The sequence below is a fragment of the Mangifera indica genome, chromosome 12, assembly GCF_011075055.1.
Source record: "Mangifera indica cultivar Alphonso chromosome 12, CATAS_Mindica_2.1, whole genome shotgun sequence".
In the NCBI taxonomy this organism is placed as follows: Eukaryota; Viridiplantae; Streptophyta; class Magnoliopsida; order Sapindales; family Anacardiaceae; genus Mangifera; species Mangifera indica.
This window is the reverse complement of record NC_058148.1, coordinates 14,035,372-14,054,341: the sequence shown is the minus strand read 5'-3', so window position 1 is coordinate 14,054,341 and position 18,970 is coordinate 14,035,372. Positions and strand designations below refer to the sequence as shown.

At 35.2% G+C, this 18,970-nt stretch overlaps 4 protein-coding genes and 1 non-coding gene across 9 annotated transcripts; all 5 read left to right on the top strand.

Moving 5' to 3' along the window:
• Positions 1-906: 906 nt before the first annotated feature.
• TRNAG-GCC lies at positions 907-977 on the top strand. The gene has a single exon. It is a non-coding gene; the product is annotated as a tRNA-Gly (tRNA).
• A 2,104-nt stretch (positions 978-3,081) lies between these two features.
• LOC123193479 (U-box domain-containing protein 7-like) lies at positions 3,082-5,400 on the top strand. Its single transcript, XM_044606491.1, has 2 exons — positions 3,082-3,703; positions 4,411-5,400. Exons 1-2 carry the CDS (start codon positions 3,228-3,230, stop codon positions 5,255-5,257), a joined length of 1,323 nt encoding a protein of 440 aa, XP_044462426.1. The 5' UTR covers positions 3,082-3,227; the 3' UTR covers positions 5,258-5,400.
• Positions 5,401-5,541: 141 nt separating this feature from the next.
• LOC123193481 (nucleolin-like) lies at positions 5,542-8,454 on the top strand. Of its 5 annotated transcripts, none has more exons than XM_044606495.1 (5): positions 5,542-5,684; positions 6,152-6,270; positions 6,467-7,124; positions 7,217-7,272; positions 8,273-8,454. In XM_044606495.1, exons 2-5 carry the CDS (start codon positions 6,178-6,180, stop codon positions 8,402-8,404), a joined length of 939 nt encoding a protein of 312 aa, XP_044462430.1. In that variant the 5' UTR covers positions 5,542-5,684; positions 6,152-6,177; the 3' UTR covers positions 8,405-8,454. The 5 variants fall into 5 exon arrangements, with proteins under 5 accessions (XP_044462430.1, XP_044462432.1, XP_044462429.1 ...); XM_044606497.1 differs by lacking the exon at positions 5,542-5,684 and adding an exon at positions 5,693-5,976; XM_044606494.1 differs by lacking the exon at positions 5,542-5,684 and adding an exon at positions 5,693-6,041 and having other exon boundaries at positions 7,223-7,272.
• Positions 8,455-9,699: 1,245 nt separating this feature from the next.
• On the top strand, positions 9,700-11,101 carry LOC123193480 (zingipain-2-like). The gene is made up of 2 exons (XM_044606492.1): positions 9,700-10,188; positions 10,271-11,101. The coding sequence occupies exons 1-2, from the start codon at positions 9,753-9,755 to the stop codon at positions 10,846-10,848; spliced, it is 1,014 nt and encodes a 337-aa protein (XP_044462427.1). The 5' UTR covers positions 9,700-9,752; the 3' UTR covers positions 10,849-11,101.
• A 6,333-nt stretch (positions 11,102-17,434) lies between these two features.
• Positions 17,435-18,766, top strand: LOC123193470 (zingipain-2-like). The gene is made up of 2 exons (XM_044606483.1): positions 17,435-17,923; positions 18,006-18,766. Exons 1-2 carry the CDS (start codon positions 17,488-17,490, stop codon positions 18,581-18,583), a joined length of 1,014 nt encoding a protein of 337 aa, XP_044462418.1. The 5' UTR covers positions 17,435-17,487; the 3' UTR covers positions 18,584-18,766.
• Positions 18,767-18,970: the final 204 nt, after the last annotated feature.

The following is an 18,970-nucleotide window of genomic DNA, read 5'->3' as shown; positions in this document are numbered from 1 at the left end:
GTAATACAGACAGTTTATATGAAAGAATCATTTATGTTTCTTACTTGTTTATCCCTTTCTTCATAACATTATCAACCCTCTTTCAAAATAAATATTTGTGTTAATATTTGTGAGCCTTACTATATATATTAATATAAATATTTATATTTATTTTAATTTAAAATATATTTATATTACTGTAATATTGACCCATTTAAATATCATTTCTAGGTCCACCACTGATTTGCAGACTTGAAGAAGTGGAACTTTCATTACTCAGTCGGATTCCCTGCCCTTGTGCTTAATCCTCCAGTGATTTGAAGCCATCTTCACAATGGTTTAGCTCACAAAAGGTAATCAGATTAGTGATTCTTCCTGGAAATAAGCTGTTGAATAAGTAGAGTAACTTTCAATGCCTGTCTCATTTAGCTTTCTTCATTTATTTGACATGGCATTTCGGTGACAGGATTTATAATGAAGCTGATTTTGCAAACTCAAACAGCAGTGGAAGCAGTGAACAACCTCAGGATTTTACCCCACCAAATTCGGGGCTCTGTTTCTCAATTTTCTCAGATGACACTAGTCGGTTACTCCTCCAATAGTTGCACAGCTTGTTGCAGCACTGTAAGAATTGAAACTTTTTCAATCTTGCATGGAATCGAAGTTTTATTTCTTTTCTAGACCAATTTATTTTTCCAGAATGCAGTTTCTAATCAAGTTCCTCTGAATTGTTTATTTGTCATTACCTTATCAACTGTTCAAAACGAATTCAAATAAACGTCTAAATTATCGTATATTTTCAGCTTTAGTTTCTTGAATCGGTTGTACTTGTACAGCCTTTGCATACGTGAAATATCTCTTCAACTCTTCCATGGACATAGTAAAGCTTTCGTTAATTCTAATTATATCATGCCAGCATAACAACGAGCACCAGTGGTCTAGTGGTAGAATAGTACCCTGCCACGGTACAGACCCGGGTTCGATTCCCGGCTGGTGCACTGTTTTTGTTTTTAAATTTCTCTTTTTTCTTTTATTAACGCACTTGAATGGTACATTGAAGCACGTTAATCTACAGTGAAGATAACCTTAAAACTTAAAAGAGCTTTATGTATCGAATGAATGACGCTGTTCCTGGGCCCGAAGACTTGAAAAAGAGACAGAGGCAGCACCTGCACGCCATTTTTCTTGACACTGAAAGTACTCTTTGAAAAAGGACCATTTTAATATCAAAATTGTCATTTATCAACAAGCCAAGCTGTTGGCTTGGCCATGCATTTTGCATCTTCTCCCACCCACCTCTATTTTAAGTTTCCTTTTGACTAAACATTTATCATCATTCATAATGAGACGACATTCTATGCAAGACTTTGAATTTCATCCACAATGGAGTACATTTTTCTTTCTTCCTGCTTTTCCCTTTGAAATTGGTAATAAACTTTTAATAAACTAAAGTTACTTTTGAACCAAAGAAATTTCAACAAAGCATTAGGCAGCCTAAAAAATCTTTTGCAGCCCACAAAATCTTAGGTCTTTCTCTGTTAAATGGCAACCATTCCAAATAATTATCAAGTCAAACTTAAGCCCTGTTACGAGGAAACTCCATTGCCTTTCTACATTGAAACATATGCTTATCTATATATATATATATATATGTAAAATTCAGAACTTTATGGGAAGCTTCACTTCACAAAAGGCAAGAAAAGCAACAGTTAGCTCGTTTCCAAGTCTTGCAGAAATTATGTGGGTTTAACTTACTCTTTTTGTTCAAAAGAATCATAATCAGACGGTGTTTGTGGCTGAAAGAATCGTCCAGTAACTGGCTTTCTCATTTCTTAGTGCTCTTGTTTGTTGTGGACATTGACACAAACACTTATCTCTGACTGCTGCTTTCATCCACCTTTGTCTAGTGGTGTCCCCTTCCAATTTTGATATTTCATTTCGCACGTGATGGAAGCTCTGGCGACTTGGTGTGCCACATGGAGTTTTGCCTACCATTTATGAGATTTTTGACAATGTGTAAACATCCATCATTTATATAAGAATGAAAAAATTATTTGATTAGACGTTATTAATAATCATAATAATTAATAAAAATATATATTAATAATTGTAACCATTTATGGATTTGAGATGAGTCCTAACAAGAGACAACCTAAAGTTAATTCAAATCTAAAATATTTATTTTATGTTTAAATATGAATTAGTAAATAGTAATATTAAATTAGTAAATTATTATTAAACTCTTTAACTTAAATTAAGTTAGAATTTAAATTTTAGTTCAGTTTGATTAAACTAAACATTGTTTCGAGCCTTAAATAGTTTGGCTCAAATCCACCTTTGCATGGATCCAAACCCCAGAAATTTAAAAAAAAAAAATTAGTAAATAATGAAACAAGTAATCACTTGAATTATTAATAAATGACATATATTCATTTTTGGTAAGAAACTGGAAGTTAAAAAGGGAAGGTAGAAATTGTGGTACACCTCATTAAAGCACAAATTTGTTTTGGGTTTCTGTTGCGCCGCCGTTTCATTCTCAAAATTGATAAAGAAAAAGTTATGTATATTTATTTTAAGTATATAAATATATATATATTTATATATATATTATTATCTAATTAAATAATTTTAAATTAAAAATAAAATAATATTTAATTATATAATAATATATATAAATATAAATATATTTATATATTCAAAATAAATACATATTTTATTAATATATATTGATAAATAATGATAAAACTTAGACTGGATTACGTGAAGCAATCAGAAATATCAATATTGCAGTTCCACCAATATTTTCAACTTAATTTGGGCAAATTCACAGGTCAAATTTGGTACCCTTCCATTTAGTTTTTAGCCTTATTTAATACAATTATATATACGTCGTTCTGAATATTTAATTAAATATTTAAATAATATATTATTATATAATTAAATAATTTTAAATAAAATATTTAAAATAAGGAAATAAAAATCTTGGAAATTGGACCTGTAATAGATGGGCATTATGGGAATTGTGGGTAAGTTAAACAGGGAGACAACACTGTTCTTCTGCATGTGCTTCTCTGATTTTGCTCATCTCGGCACCAAAGTCTCCTTCTTCCTTGTCCTTTTGTTCTTTCATATATATTCCCTTTCCCCTCTCTCTCTCTCTCATTAAAGTCAAGAGAATTAATTAAACCTAGTATTATATAAGGAAAACAGCCTTTAAACAGTCTTGATCTCCTTCTTAACCACAAAGTATGTCTACTTCTTCTTCTTCTTCTTCTTCTTCAACCTCTTCTTCTAATATCTGGTTAATTTCTAACAAAAGGCTTCAATTTTTTTCTCGAATCCGTCGTTTCCTGCAATCGAAAGCTGCTCGGAAGCGATGCACAGACTCTGAACATGTTGAAGATATTAAGAATATATCAACAGCACCGAAGACTATCAATCAAGAAGTTATTCAAGTTACGGTGCAGGAGAAAGAACAGATTGAGGATGATTCTTCTGTGGCGTTACAAAAGTCAGTGAAAAGGCTTCACTTTGGAAGCTGGGAAGAGAAAGAGATGGCCGCCTTGGAAATACAGAGATTTGCTAAAGAAGATGTGAAGATTAAAAAGTTGATGGCTGAGCTTGGAGTTATTCATGTGTTGGTCTCCATGGTGGCCACGGAGGTGGTTGGCCGTCGCCGGGCAGCCGTGCAGGCTTTGATCGAGCTCGCTAATGGAACTTACACGTAAGTATTATCTAATTAAATATCCCTTCACATCCATCTATGAATATGAATTTTAAAAAGTGCAGAATTTTAAGGATTTGATCATCATCCAATAATCTTCTGTTATAATTGAGATAACCTTTGACTATTAAAGAGCAATAATTCATAAATTTTTTTAGTAAAATTATGACAAGAAAGAAAGCTTATCATTTTCAGTGAACACTCTGTATCCTTGGGTAGAAATTTTCTGGAATGAAAAAATCACATTGCTGTTCATCGCCCAACAAAATGCTTGCCATTGAATCTGCAGAGCGCAAGGTGCGGTGGCTGTCCACTAAGGAGGAATCGGAGGGACAATTATATTAGACATATATGTTCAGTCTCTAATAAAAAATTAATTTACACCCCATTATATATATAGTTTAGTTGATCAGATTCCACATGATCTTGACTTGGGCAATGAATTATTTCATTTATTGACCTTCACCTTTCAACACAGATCTAAATCTTGGAATCTCATTGACTTCTCTGTGCATTAAGTTCCGTATTTTAATGGCTAGTTTGTCAGTTTTGGCTATCTTATTGTTTAATACTTGAGGGCCCTGAAATTATTTTAGAATGGTATGCAATAATGGGTAGTTATTGTTGTTGATTATTCATCTAGGATTTTATTAGTCAAAGAGTTGTTTGTGGTTCCGCCTAATTTTTTTGTTTTGTTGTTGATTCAGGAACAAGGCTCTCATGGTGGAGGCAGGAATCTTGACAAAATTACCAATGAATGTTGATATAGTTGACAAATTGACAAGGCGAGAATTCGCAGAATTGATGCTGTCATTATCTTCTCTAGCGAATAAACAATTCCCTCTTTCGTTATCAGAAATTGTCCCATTTCTGGTGGGGATTCTTGAATCAGAATCAAGCCTGGAAACTAAAGAGTTGTGCATTGGTTCATTGTACAATCTCTCTGCAGTGTTGGAAAATGCAAGGCCTTTGGTCTCTAATGGGGTGGTAAACACTCTGTTGAAGCTTTGTTCAGCAAAGGAGCTCTCAGAGAAATCACTTGCAACACTTGGGAACTTGGTGGTGACATCAATGGGAAAGAAAGCTATGGAAGGTAGTCCACTTGTTCCGGACAGTTTGATGGAGATTTTGACATGGGAAGAGAAGCCGAAATGTCAAGAATCCTCATTGTACATTTTAATGATTTTAGCTCATCAAAGCTTAGCACAGCAAGACAAAATGGCCAAGTCAGGAATTGTCCATGTCATTCTTGAAGTAGCATTAGTGGGGAGCCCTCTAGCGCAGAAGAGAGCATTGAAATTGTTACAATGGTTTAAAGATGAAAGGCAGGCGAAGATGGGATCTCATTCCGGGCCACAAACAGGAAGAATTGCAATGGGGTCGCCAGTGAATCCGAGAGAGGCGCAAGGGGGAAGGAAATTGATGAAGAATTTGGTGAAACAAAGTCTGCATAAGAATATGGAAATTATTACAAGGAGAGCAAATGCTGCAGATGATTCTTCCAAACTCAAGTCCCTGGTGATAAGCACAAGTTCTAAGAGCTTGCCTTACTAAAAAATCTCATCAATTTGCCTTTTCTTGTGAAGAAGAAGCTAGTGACTTGAAAATTTGTACATCATAAAACAATAAAAACCAAATTTTCAGATATGGGGAAGCTTCCCTTTGGATAATGAAAATGATATAGCTTCATTTTTTCAGTTTATCCCTTTTAATAACAAAGAAATAACAAGAAACCTAACCGGATGCAAAGTCCGGGTTCACATAGATAGAACAGTCAAATATAGAGATACTGAGCAAATAAAAAGCTGCCATGTCATCATAATCATAACAAAACATAGATAAAACAGAAGTCCATCTCGCTTTTAACTCTATAAGGTTGTTTTTCACTTTTCTTCGAACTACTAGAAAGAGACTTGTGTTGTGTCTTCCACCTCCTAATAAATAGTTCAAACTTTGTGATTTTTCAGGTTTTGTCCTCTAGGTAAATTCAACTTGAAGGTTTTTCTTTTCTAGCTTGTGCGTGCTTAAAACATTTGTTTGTTAGTTGGTTTATAATCTGGTTTTGTTTCTGAATGATGCTTTGATGACGTTAAAATTTTGGGGTTTTCAACTTAGTTGTTTGATCAAAATTAGCTTCTTTCTATAAACTTGTTCTGAACACATTATTAGTGGGCATGGAGTTTCCCTGCTGTTATGTAAATCCGGGATATTTTTTCTGACATTTTTATTGAAATTTCAAATCGCTGCGATATTCCATTCTAGAGAATTGTTCGGTTGGTGCTTTTGATCTGTGATAATCCAATGTTGGCCATAATGCATCTTAAATTTCAATTAATTGGTTAAGTTGTATTCTGCCAATGTATTCAAATTTTTCACCAAGGCCCCAATCACTATAGCTTTGTGAATTCAGGAAGGCACTAACAATTTTCTTTTGCATCGATCTGGCAGGCAGCATCTGGCTGATTTTGTTCATTATGGATGACAGAGGTGAAAATATATCATGGGCTGAGAACATGTTCCAGAAGTTAGAAGATTTGTACTTGGAAGTTGACGTTGTTCTGCGGCAGGTATTGGTTTTTCTCTTCTGAAGGGCTCTTTTTTGAATTGGCATGTTAATATCAAAATTTGCATTGATGCAATACGTTTTCAGTTTGAAATTTTATTAATATTAAAAAGAATTTACAGACTTTCTCCCCATTCTTCAATCAAATTGTTAGATGATGTGATAGTACAGATATGTCTGATTGATTGCATTCTTGACAGGAGATAAGAAATGTTGAAACCCATTTGCAGACAATCAGTGCCAATGTGATCAACTTTTATAGGGACATAGTGCTTAAAGAACCCCCTCGGTCATCTGATGATGTAACAACAGAAGAGAGAGCTGATGACAGTGTTGATATTCTAGTATCTGATGGTTCAAAACTCTGTATTTATGAAGTCCACCATGAGGAGGAGCCAAAGAAAGAGGTGGCTCATGACATTGATTATCCGGTCTCTTACACGTCGGATGAAGAGGAGGATACAGAGGAAGAGGAAGATGATGCTTCTGAAGATTGCTCCAAGGAGGATACAGAGGAAGAGGCAGATGATGATTCTCCTGAAGAAGCTACAGAGGAAGAGACAGACGATATCTTAATCATAGGGATAGATACTGATGAATGTAATTCTGAGGAGGATACAAAGGAAGAGGCATACTCTGAGGAGGATTCAGAACCAGAGCCGCTTTTCAGTTATTTTGTCCCTGGTGCTTCAAAGGCTGCTTCCTATGAACAACGCAGGAAGTTAAGGCTTGAATTCTATGAGACGATATTCTCAGCCTTGGTAGAACCCATTGATGAATCTCAGTATGATTCTGAATCACAGCTGAGTGTTGATAGTGGGGTTTATGAGACAACAAGTGCATCAACAGTATCACCTGGTAAGTGTTTCATCATGGAATCTTTTCGCCTGTAGATTGTTTTCACTCAAATTCATATTATTCTATCATACAATTGTGTACTTTCAACATAGTTGCAGGTGAGTCCATTGATGAAAATATAGACATGCCAGACATACCTGCGTTTGAGGTAAAGTCTCTCTTTCAATCATCGTTATTATTATTATTTTGTATGGTTATCCATTAGTATTAGAGACTAAAATAGAAGTGTTTTATGTCTAATAAAAGTGAGTTAAGTGATATATAAGCGTAATAGATTGGACTTTAACACAATTCAATTAGTTTTGTGTAATATGGGTTTCGATCTCCATTTTTATAAGTCCAATGTATTCCTAATATGGTATTAGAGCATAAATCAGATTGTGGGCTTAACACCCTAAAGTATTATTGGATACAAGTGATAACACACTCGTCTAAACAAACTCAGCTAAACGGCAAACCTAAGAATTTATAGTGGTTACACTTGAAGGAAGGCTATGGTGGGTGCACTTAAGGAAGGCCTATGGTGGTTGTATCACTTGAGGGAGGCCGACAAGCCTAAACACCTATGGTGGTATAACTTAAAGGAGGCCTATGATGGTTGTACCACTTGAGGGAGGTCGACGAGTCTAAAAACCTATGATAGTTGCACTGAAGGGAGGGGGTTGGAGAGTAAAGTTTCACATCTGAAAAATCCAACACACCCATCCAAACAGACTCTGTCAAACGACAAGTGTAACAACCGATGATGGTTGCACTTGAGGAAAGTCTACGATGATTGCACTTTAAAAAGAGTATTAGAGAGTAAAGTCACATATCTAATGAGAATAATGTTAGTGAGTGATATATAAGTCTGATACTACGTCAGAATATATTAGATCTCATATTACAGAAAACTAATTGATTTGTTTTAAGATCCAATTTACCACACTTATATACTAGTTTGTCTTAACGTTCCATTTATTAAACTTATATATCACTTACTTATATTATTCTTATTAGAAGTGAGACTTTACTCCCCATCAATTAGGATGGGTTTGGTTTAAGGTAAAAAAGATTATTTGTTAATTTTTTTTTTTTTATTACTGCATTTGATATTAACTAAAAGACCCGCTTAAAGTGATGACAATGCATTTTTAACACTTTGACAGATAACCGGGCAGAATGAGGATGAGGAGATGCTGGCACTGACAAAAAGCAAGGCAAAAAAGCTGTTCGGAGTAACAGACGAAGTCCTGGATGATGAATTCTGTGATTCTGAATGGGTGCTTGTTCAAGTATGAGTCTATGAAATAAATAATAGGTGGTTTAAATGTTATTTTGGCTATTAGAATATGATTTTTTTAATACTTTCATTTACTAAATATTATTAAAAAAAATTTTATGTTTTAATTTCATTGAGGATAAATCATTTGAATAATATTGTATATTATTATTCAACTCTTAATTTAAGATTACACAATTACATTTATATAAACCTATCAGATGCTCCTTTTAAGTTCTTAAGCTCTCATTGAGAACGATGTTTGTGTTCTCCAATGGAAGAAGTAGAAAAATTATATAAAGATATTAGTAAAAGACTCTGATACTATAAAAATCCTATAGGGACATTTATACAAAGTAGACTGTGCAATGTGACAACCCATAACAAATTCAATCCTGAAACGTACATTAGATTATAGCTTGGAGAAAGATGAACATACATTTTTCCTGCAAAACCCTCTTCGAATCTTTGGAGACGAAGCTTGAATAGCATACGTCTTGTCTCCTATCAGTATAATAGCACTGTTTCATTAATCACTTTACCACCCTTATACGACTGTTACCCATGCCTTATACAAGCCAAGACAAACACCAACTCCGTTATTTATTTTCATGTTTAATGCTTCAGGTCTTGTAGGGACAACATTTTTTTATCCTCAATTCAGGCATATCTGGGATTTGGCAATTTATACAAACTAATTAACCTTAATCTGAAATTGATTTCTTCAGATGAACGTGGAAAAGGGTTAATCCCAAATTCCAACTTACGGCTAGTTAATGACAAAAAACATACTATTGTAATTGGCCATAACTTGCGGAGGATGAAACGCTAGCTAAACAAATGAAGAACTCATCAAGTCAAACAAGATGATCTCATGTTGATGACGACAATTACGCGTATATTGCTCCAAAGGAGACATGTACATGTGGATGCTTTTCACACGAAAATCAGCTCTGCTAAGTTTCCTGTGACCTGGCTACGAAAAATACCGAGGCTTGCCAATCAACAACCATGTAAAAGTAGAAGTCGGGGAAGAATTGATAAAAAAAGATGCAGACTTGTTACTTTTCTTTAGCTTTTGTAGCCATACATTGATCCTTAAGCTTGCATCATCCACATAAACTCTTGATATGTTTTTCAGCACTAACCACCCAAGAAAAAGTTCAAAGTTTCACACCAGCATTATTCTAGGGCGCTAAACGTGCGTTTTGCGGTATTTCTTGGAAAATGCTTGGAAAATGGGTCCCTTCGGAAATCCACCTCAGATTGAGTTGCTATATAAGGTAACTAGCGATGGCTTTGTTCTTCACAGCTTACAATTCAGCAAATCTCACTGTTACATATCCTACACCATTTGTGTATTAGCCATGGCTTTAACACTAAACATAAATGTCATTGTTTGCCTGTTTATGATATTAAGCTCTTGGGCTTCACTTGCGATGTCTCGCACATTGCATGAAGCTGCCATGGACGAGAAACATGAGCAATGGATGGTTCGGCATGGCCGCACTTACAAGGACCAGGCAGAGAAGGAAATGCGATTCAAGATTTTCAAGCAAAATCTTGAATTCATTCAAAACTTCAACAAGGCGGGCAATCGGAGTTACAACTTAAGCATCAATCAATTTGCAGACTTAACCGATGAGGAGTTCCTTGCCTCACGCACTGGGTACAAGCCAATGCCTGCACAATCACGAACATCCTCAACTTCATTCACCTACCAAAGCCTTACTGAAGTTCCTAGTAGCCTGGACTGGAGAGAAAATGGAGCCGTAACAGAGGTTAAAGACCAAGGCAATTGTGGTAAGTAAACAAACCTCTCCAATTCTACCTGTATGCTTTCAATCTCCTCATCTTTTTTTATGCTTACTTGATATCTTTATAGGATGTTGCTGGGCATTTTCTGCGGTGGCAGCCGTGGAAGGCATTACCCAGATCAAAACGGGTACATTGACCTCACTTTCAGAGCAGCAATTGCTGGATTGTTCCACAAATGGCAATAACGGCTGCAATGGTGGACTGATGGAGAACGCCTTTGAGTATATTATAGACAACAAAGGTCTCACCTCCGAATCGAATTACACGTACCAGGAAACAGAAGGAACTTGCGATACACAAGTGGAACCAGTTGCTCAAATTCAGAGTTATGAGAAGGTACCCAGCAATAATGAGAAAGCATTACTACAAGCTGTAGCCAAGCAGCCTGTCTCAGTTGCTATCGATGCTTCCGGCATCAAATATTACAGTAGCGGCGTTTTTGATGGAGATTGCGGTACTTCCTTAAACCATGCGGTCACCATCATTGGATACGGAACAGCAGATGATGGAACCGAATACTGGTTGATCAAGAATTCATGGGGCGAGTCCTGGGGGGAGAATGGTTATATGAGGATTAAGAAAGATGCTGATGCGGCGGAAGGTCTTTGTGGCCTTGCAATGGATGCTTCCTATCCAATTGCATAAGTTTTTATATGGGAGAACAGCCAAGCTTCTTTACTTCGCCAATAATTCCTGTTCCTTCCGTGCTTTTGCAGTGTTGCATCAATATATTGCTGATGCATATATATTTTGGTATTAAATGTCTTGTTGAAAATGAATTAAGTTCACTACTGTACCATCTCTGGTACTAAGATTACATAATTTTCTATCCAAGTTCGGACTTCATTAATAAACATGCTCGCAGGAGCCAGAATCTAAGAGAAAATTTGATTAGTTATATCACTTTATATTGTTTATTGAAGTCTTTTTATCCCAGACTGTGCTTTAGATTCAAGGCCAGTTGGACTAAGTCAAGTCGTCGATACATTGACTCATAAGTCAATGGGCATGACTAAAGTTTGATAATGTTGACCTCTTAATTGTAGGCTAAAGGACTATTTCACCCCCAAGTTTTAGTGCATTCCCAAAGTCACACCTATAGGGTTTGAAAAACTAGAAGTTCCACCATAGGCTAACTTCCGTTAAAAAAACAAGGATAAAATTGTCATTTCATTAATTATATTAAAAAAATATAAAATTCAATTTTTCCCTAGAGTTTTAAAAACTAACAATTTCACCCCTGCCTAAAGTTTTCTAACTTTCCAAAGTAGCATTCTCCCCCCCAAAAAAACCTAGGCATTATTTTCCAAACATTCTTCGACCACCATCTCCGGCAACCGATGATAACACTTCAACCCACTACTCGTCAGCCACCAAATCTTTACTCTCCGGTGGAAGAAAAGGTGACGAAGACAAGTTGTTTCATTTGAATCAATGAAGACTCTTGTCTCAGTCGATTCATCTAGAATTGACAAAAACTTTTCAGTGGATTATCTGAAAGCTTCGAAGGTGATGATGAGATGGTGGGTTGAATCTCTTTCTCTAGTGGTTAGAGATAGTGGCCGGAGAGCCTCTGAAAAATAAACCCTAGGTTTTGAGGGGGGGAGGAATGTTACTTTTGAAAGTTAGAAAACTTTAGACATGGGTAAATTTGTTAGTTTTTTAAAATGTGGGAGAAAAGCATAATAAATTTTATATTATTTTAATATAATTAATAAAATAACGATTTTGCCCTTATTTTTTTAACATATGTTAGCTCATAGGTGAGACTTCAGATTTTTCAAACACTATAGGTGTGACTAGGGTGCACTAAAACTTGGGGGTGAAATAGTGCTTTGGCCCTTAATTGTATCATAAAGTACAATGATAAATTAAATTTCTATGCACTGACACAAATATTCAATTTAATATAAAATATTTGATTTTTAAATACAAATTTTTTATTTTTAAAGAAAGATTTTTATAGTTGCACATAAATTCTCGTCACCTTCAATAAAATTTATTGTAGTGATAATTCATTTCAAATTTAGACTTTAGGGTTGTCAGTTGCAGTTAGATAAAGTTAAAACCTGAATATTTAGTCCATGAAAAGTGATTTGGCTCAACAAAATTCAGGTTTAAACTGGATTTTGGCAAAAATCATGCCCAAAACTTTATACAAGTTTATGTTCAAGTTCAAACAGAAACAGATCTTATATCAATTTATCTGAAATAATTATACGGATACAAAACAATAATGTACACTAAGTCTAGAATAATGTTATTTTATAGTTCATTTGATTAAAACCCAATTCAATTCAAATGTATCAATCCAAAATTCTTACGGCAATATGTAAAATCTTCCATCGCCAATGGATCCTCATTCTCCCAATTTCTTCATCTTCAAACCAATTCTTCGTCAATGGATTTTTGTCTAGATCCTCATCTTCATCCCCTTACCCACCAGGGTGTCTCTGTTAACTCAAAATTTGAGGCCTATGAATGGAAAACTTGTGTTGGTAACCTTACTATAAAGTACCCTTTTGGGATTTTGGTGAACAGGAATCTTAGTGTTGTTACCCCAACTGTGAGATCACCTGCAGTGACCAAAAACATGTATTAACATTTGCTAAACTACTATGTCCCACCCAAGTTTAGTTACGTTTACAAAGTTATACACGCAAGGTTTAAAAAACTCAAAGTCTCACCATGATATAATTACCATTAGAATTTTGTTAGACGTAAGGGGTAAAATCGTTATTTTATTAATAATATTAAAAAATATAAAATTCATTTATTGTCCCCTAAGCTTTAAAAACTTAGAAAACTTTAAGCAAGAGTGGAATGTTAGTTTTTTAAACTTAAGAGGGGGGAATGAATAAATTTTATATATTTTTTATATTATTAATAAAATAACGATTTTATTTTTACTTCTAACAAAAAATTTTAATCCTAAGTTAATCAATGGATGAGACTAGGTTTTTCAAATCTTATGAGTGTAACTTTGGAAACACAACCAAACTTGGGGGGGAAATAGTCCTTTGGCCGTTAACATTTCATATGAAGCTCCACCCAGGAAAAAAATTGGGACCGAAATTGCCGGCCTGATTGAGAAGAAACGACTGATAGGACTAGATTTTGTTGATTAACATAGAAAATTGTTAGTCCCAATTCCCAACTTTCCGCAAAGACTTACTATACTGGGTTTCTTTGGCCCCAAGTTACACAATATAAATTATATAATATCAAAAGCAATGGAAACGAAGAGAAGGCGAAAAGACTTGCATGTTGGTAACAACAATTCTGCCGACAAATTACACCAAAAGAGACGACGACCTTGTCTTTTTTCTTCGTCTTTTCATTGACTTCAACTAATCTTATAATGTTCGTTCACACTTTACAAGTTCTACTCGGATTTCTTTCTCAATGCCCTTCCTTACTGGTGAATTCATTACAGTAGTGCTGAGATATAGATTCCAAACTTCCAGAGTTCTTGCGTAATTTTTAGATCAAAGTGTTTTGTTATAACTTATAACATTAGTCATTCTGTTCTTCTCATCTCGAGAGCCTTGATCTTCGATAATGGTATGTAGTATTTCTGTTAACTATGATTCTTCAAGAAACGTTTTTCAAAAGGGAAAATGTAGTTAAAGTTCTTCAACGACTTCTGTATTCTTATTAATCATAAGACCATAAATTAACATAACCAAAATACACGCTATAGTAAAAAACTCTTGTTCTGTTGCTTAGCAGAACGCCAACTTTCTGCTGCATTTCGTGACACATTCCTGGAAAATAAGTTCCTCCCCCAAATATAGGTCAAACTTAGATGCTATTTAAGAGACGACAAGTGTCTTTGTTTTTCACTACAAATTAACAATGGCTTTTACAATCAACAAAATTATCATCATTCTCTTTGGTATGTTGAGCAAGAGTGGTAATTAGAAAACAATAATTTTCTTAATACACAACAATTACAAATTTGTACAAAACCACCCCACATACTTTCTATTAATACACAACAATCACTAAGCACACTTGGCAAATTACTCACACCGCTCACTTCACGGCACTCAAACTCACACACTCACTTTCTATTTTGGCTCACACAGTACACACTTCATGATTTCTCTACGCACCTACATGGCTGGGCATCCACCTTTTTTATAGTAGTTTGTGGTCGGTTAATTGACCGGCTTAATATTTCTTCATTATTCTCGAAGTTGATAGCAACCTTTTTATTTTAAGTAAATGAGTATATTAATAGAAAAACAACGAGCCATTTGAAAGAAAGATACGAAAACAACCGAAACACATCCTCCCCATAGGGAAAGGATAACCCAAAAACAAAGCTAAGACAAGTCAAACCTACACAACACAGAAAGAGAAAGAGAACTACCATCTCTTTTTGAAGTCCTATCAAAATTTATTACATTAAAAATATACACTCACATATAGGGTTAAAAAGACGTCAAAATTTTACATTTAATGATAATCTAGATTAGGATTTTATTTATTTATCATTATTAATTAGATATTTATTAGATTGTCTTCCTTTTATTTTTATTTTGTTTCGAAAAAGGAAAGAATTGCTACAAAAAACTTGAAGAAATTAGGAAATTTTGAAAAAAGGGTTTCCAGATTGCATACAGACTAAGCTGACATGGACAAAAAGAGAAGAGGAAAGAATCTAGAGCTGTCAAAAAAAAAAAAAAAGAATCATGAGACCCGGATTTGGCAGTAAGACGAAATCAGGTAGGGGATTTCAAAGATTCCTAAATGCATAAGAAAAAGAGAGATATAAAAAGCACCCAACATTCATTTAGAGGGACTTCCAGGGAGAGAGAAGGCTTAAACATATGCTTAAGCCTTACAGTGGCTTAAGCATTCCGAAGGCCACTAGGAGATCTTACAGTGGCACACAATAACAACGATAGTGACAACCAACCTTTTGGAACACACATTTATACTTAAACATAAGCTTCTATATTTATAATATGATACTTCATATTTGTTATTGCATTCATATATTCATCATGAGTGGCTAATTTTCCTTTATTTTAGGAACTAAGGGGAACCCATTTACCCATAAGTTTGTAGTACATTACTTTATTATTTTATAAATCAATATAATTTGCTTTATTGAATTGTTATTTTATGTTTGTGATAAAGAAATGAGCCCTTTTTTGCACGTGTGTAGGTCATGTAGAATATCGAAAGATAGGTAATGAGTTAGTACATGCATTCTTTGAGCTTGGATTACTAATGCTACAAATAGGTCAGCTCCTCACGGATTAATTGGAATCATGAATCGTAATGGGTAATTAGTGATTAGGTTACATGAAAGTAGAAGCTTAGTCAAAAATTATATACTTAGTCAACCTCGCAAAGGGGATTAGGTTAATTTAGGATATCCAATCGGTAGTATTATCTCGATTACTTTAACAGTTCTAATTAAATTACAAGCTTATGCGTGTATTATCAATAAACCTGAAGTCCTAGAAAATTGATATAAGAACTCTAAAATAAATTTCGTTGCCTTGCTTTTATGCTATCATAGTTTAGTTTTAGTAGTTACTTATTAAAATCGAGCATACAATTCAATTTTAATTACACTCTCCTTAGCTAATCCTCAAGCTTTGACTTATTTTGTGGTTGATTTCCTAATTCCTATGGAATTGATATCTATTATATTACTTGACAATTCGTGTATTTGCGAGCAAGACGTAACAAAATTTGACCATTGATAGAGACCAAGAGGAGGATCTAGCAACTTTATACAATTTATAAGCTGGTAATAAATTAAAAGATATTGTGCATACAGGCTTATGCACCAACCCAAGCCTATATGCATTGTCACTGCTAAAGGGAAGGCTTCATATGTTCTCATGTGTCGAAATAATTGTCTTATGCCTGTAATAATGTCACACACACTAGAAAAGGATCTTCACATGTCACCACATGTTGATGCCAAACTTTGAGCATGGCCAGTCAAAGTTTTGACTTTGACTATCAATGTTGACTATTGATTGTTGACTATTGACTATCAATGTTGATTGTTAACCATTGGTTGATCAGGTATTAACCTTTGAAGGTCAACCGACCCAAGGGTAAAGACTCGGGTTGAGCTATCCAATTGATCAGATGGGTTGACTTATTGACCAACGGGTTTGGGCAACACATTAACTAACAAGCCGGGTAATCTAGTCTTCCCAACCTTGCAAACCTATAGCACCCAAGAACCCTAACTATCGGTCATTTCAATTAGTCATCTTCCAGCCATCTAATGACAATGACAAGTTGGGGCTTTAGGAGAGCTCCTATTAGCAATCGTACTCAAACCAAAAATTTAGTCAAAACTTGCTAGAATCCGATGACGCAAGAGCAAAATAATAACGGTATTTACATGCAATTTGACTTATGATTTCATCAATTTAGGGCTCTATTCAACGCAATTCAAAAACCAATCATGCAACAAGCGTTAACAATCATCCTAACATAATTGTAGGCATCAATTTCGTGTAATTTGCATTAATTCAACTTAAACCCCAAATTCCAATTTTAACAAAATTTAAGCCAAAAATCATATAGCACAAGATCAATTGCATGGAAATGTAGGCATCAATTTTTTCTTTAATCATCAACAAAAAATCATACGAAACACAGACTCTGATATCAATGTTAGAATTAATAAACATGATAAAGAATATAGCGTTCCTAATTGCAATTTTGTGCGTATGATGATGAAGACGATGCTTGATAATTCCCTTTCCACAACACTGTTTGCGTTTTACCATGTACTGTCTTCTATATATTTTCTTCTGTAAAACCAGACAGAAGATGAAAGTAGGAGTGTGTGTGTGTATATATATATATATATATATATATATATATATATATATATATATATATTTGACGTATTCTGTGATGAGGGTATAGTTATGGCAGTTTGGAGTATTTTAAATCAAGATGACTATTTTCATAACTGTCATGGGCAATGTAGTAATTGCACGTCAATCCATATTATATTGGGCATGGAATGGGTCAACCCATAGTGGTTGGAGCAAACCCAATAATATTTTTCAGCACAAAAGGTTCAGAGTTTCACACCTCACCAGCATTCTTCCAGGTCGCTATACGTACATTTTGGGGTAATTAGTGGAAAATGCTTGGAAAATGGGTCCCTTCGGAAATCCACCTCAGATTGAGTTGCTATATAAGGTAACTAGCGATGGCTTTGTTCTTCACAGCTTACAATTCAGCAAATCTCACTGTTACATATCCTACACCATTCGTGTATTAGCCATGGCTTTAACACTAAACATAAATGTCATTGTTTCCCTGTTTATGATATTGAGCTCTTGGGCTTCACTTGCGATGTCTCGCACATTGCATGAAGCTGCCATGGACGAGAAACATGAGCAATGGATGGTTCGGCATGGCCGCACTTACAAGGACCAGGCAGAGAAGGAAATGCGATTCAAGATTTTCAAGCAAAATCTTGAATTCATTCAAAACTTCAACAAGGCGGGCAATCGGAGTTACAACTTAAGCATCAATCAATTTGCAGACTTAACCGATGAGGAGTTCCTTGCCTCACGCACTGGGTACAAGCCAATGCCTGCACAATCACGAACATCCTCAACTTCATTCACCTACCAAAGCCTTACTGAAGCTCCTAGTAGCCTGGACTGGAGAGAAAATGGAGCCGTAACTGAGGTTAAAGACCAAGGCAATTGTGGTAAGTAAACAAACCTCTCTAATTCTACCTGTATGCTTTCAATCTCCTCATCTTTTTTTATGCTTACTTGATATCTTTATAGGATGTTGCTGGGCATTTTCTGCGGTGGCAGCCGTGGAAGGCATTACCCAGATCAAAACGGGTACATTGACCTCACTTTCAGAGCAGCAATTGCTGGATTGTTCCACAAATGGCAATTACGGCTGCAATGGTGGACTGATGGAGAACGCCTTTGAGTATATTATAGACAACAAAGGTCTCACCTCCGAATCGAATTACGTATACCAGGAAACAGAAGGAATTTGCGATACACAAATGGAACCAGTTGCTCAAATTCAGAGTTATGAGAAGGTACCCAGCAATAGTGAGAAAGCATTACTACAAGCTGTAGCCAAGCAGCCTGTCTCAGTTGCTATCGATGCTTCCGGCATCAAATATTACAGTGGCGGCGTTTTTGATGGAGATTGCGGTACTTCCTTAAACCATGCGGTCACCATCATTGGATACGGAACAGCAGATGATGGAACCGAATACTGGTTAATCAAGAATTCATGGGGCGAGTCCTGGGGGGAGAATGGTTATATGAGGATTAAGAAAGATGCTGATGCGGCGGAAGGTCTTTGTGGCCTTGCAATGGATGCTTCCTATCCGATTGCATAAGTTTTTATATGGGAGGACAGCCAAGTTTCTTTACCTGGGCAATAATTCCTGTCCTTCTAATGTGTTTGCAGTATCTCATCAACATGTTGCTGATGCGTATTTTAGTACTTAATGTCTTGTTGAAATAATCTCTGGTACTAAATTTACATAATGTTCTATCCAAGTTCAAACTTAATTAACAAACATCCTCGCAGGAGTCAGAATATGAGAGAAAAATTGATTAATTATACCACTTCATATTGTTTATTGAAGACATTCTATCCCAAACTGTACAATTCAAGTCGTGGAATCACTGACTCACAAGTCAATTGGCATGACTAAAGTTTTATAATGTTGACCTCTTAATTATATTAAGAGGCATGATAAATCCATTTTCTAATATTCATG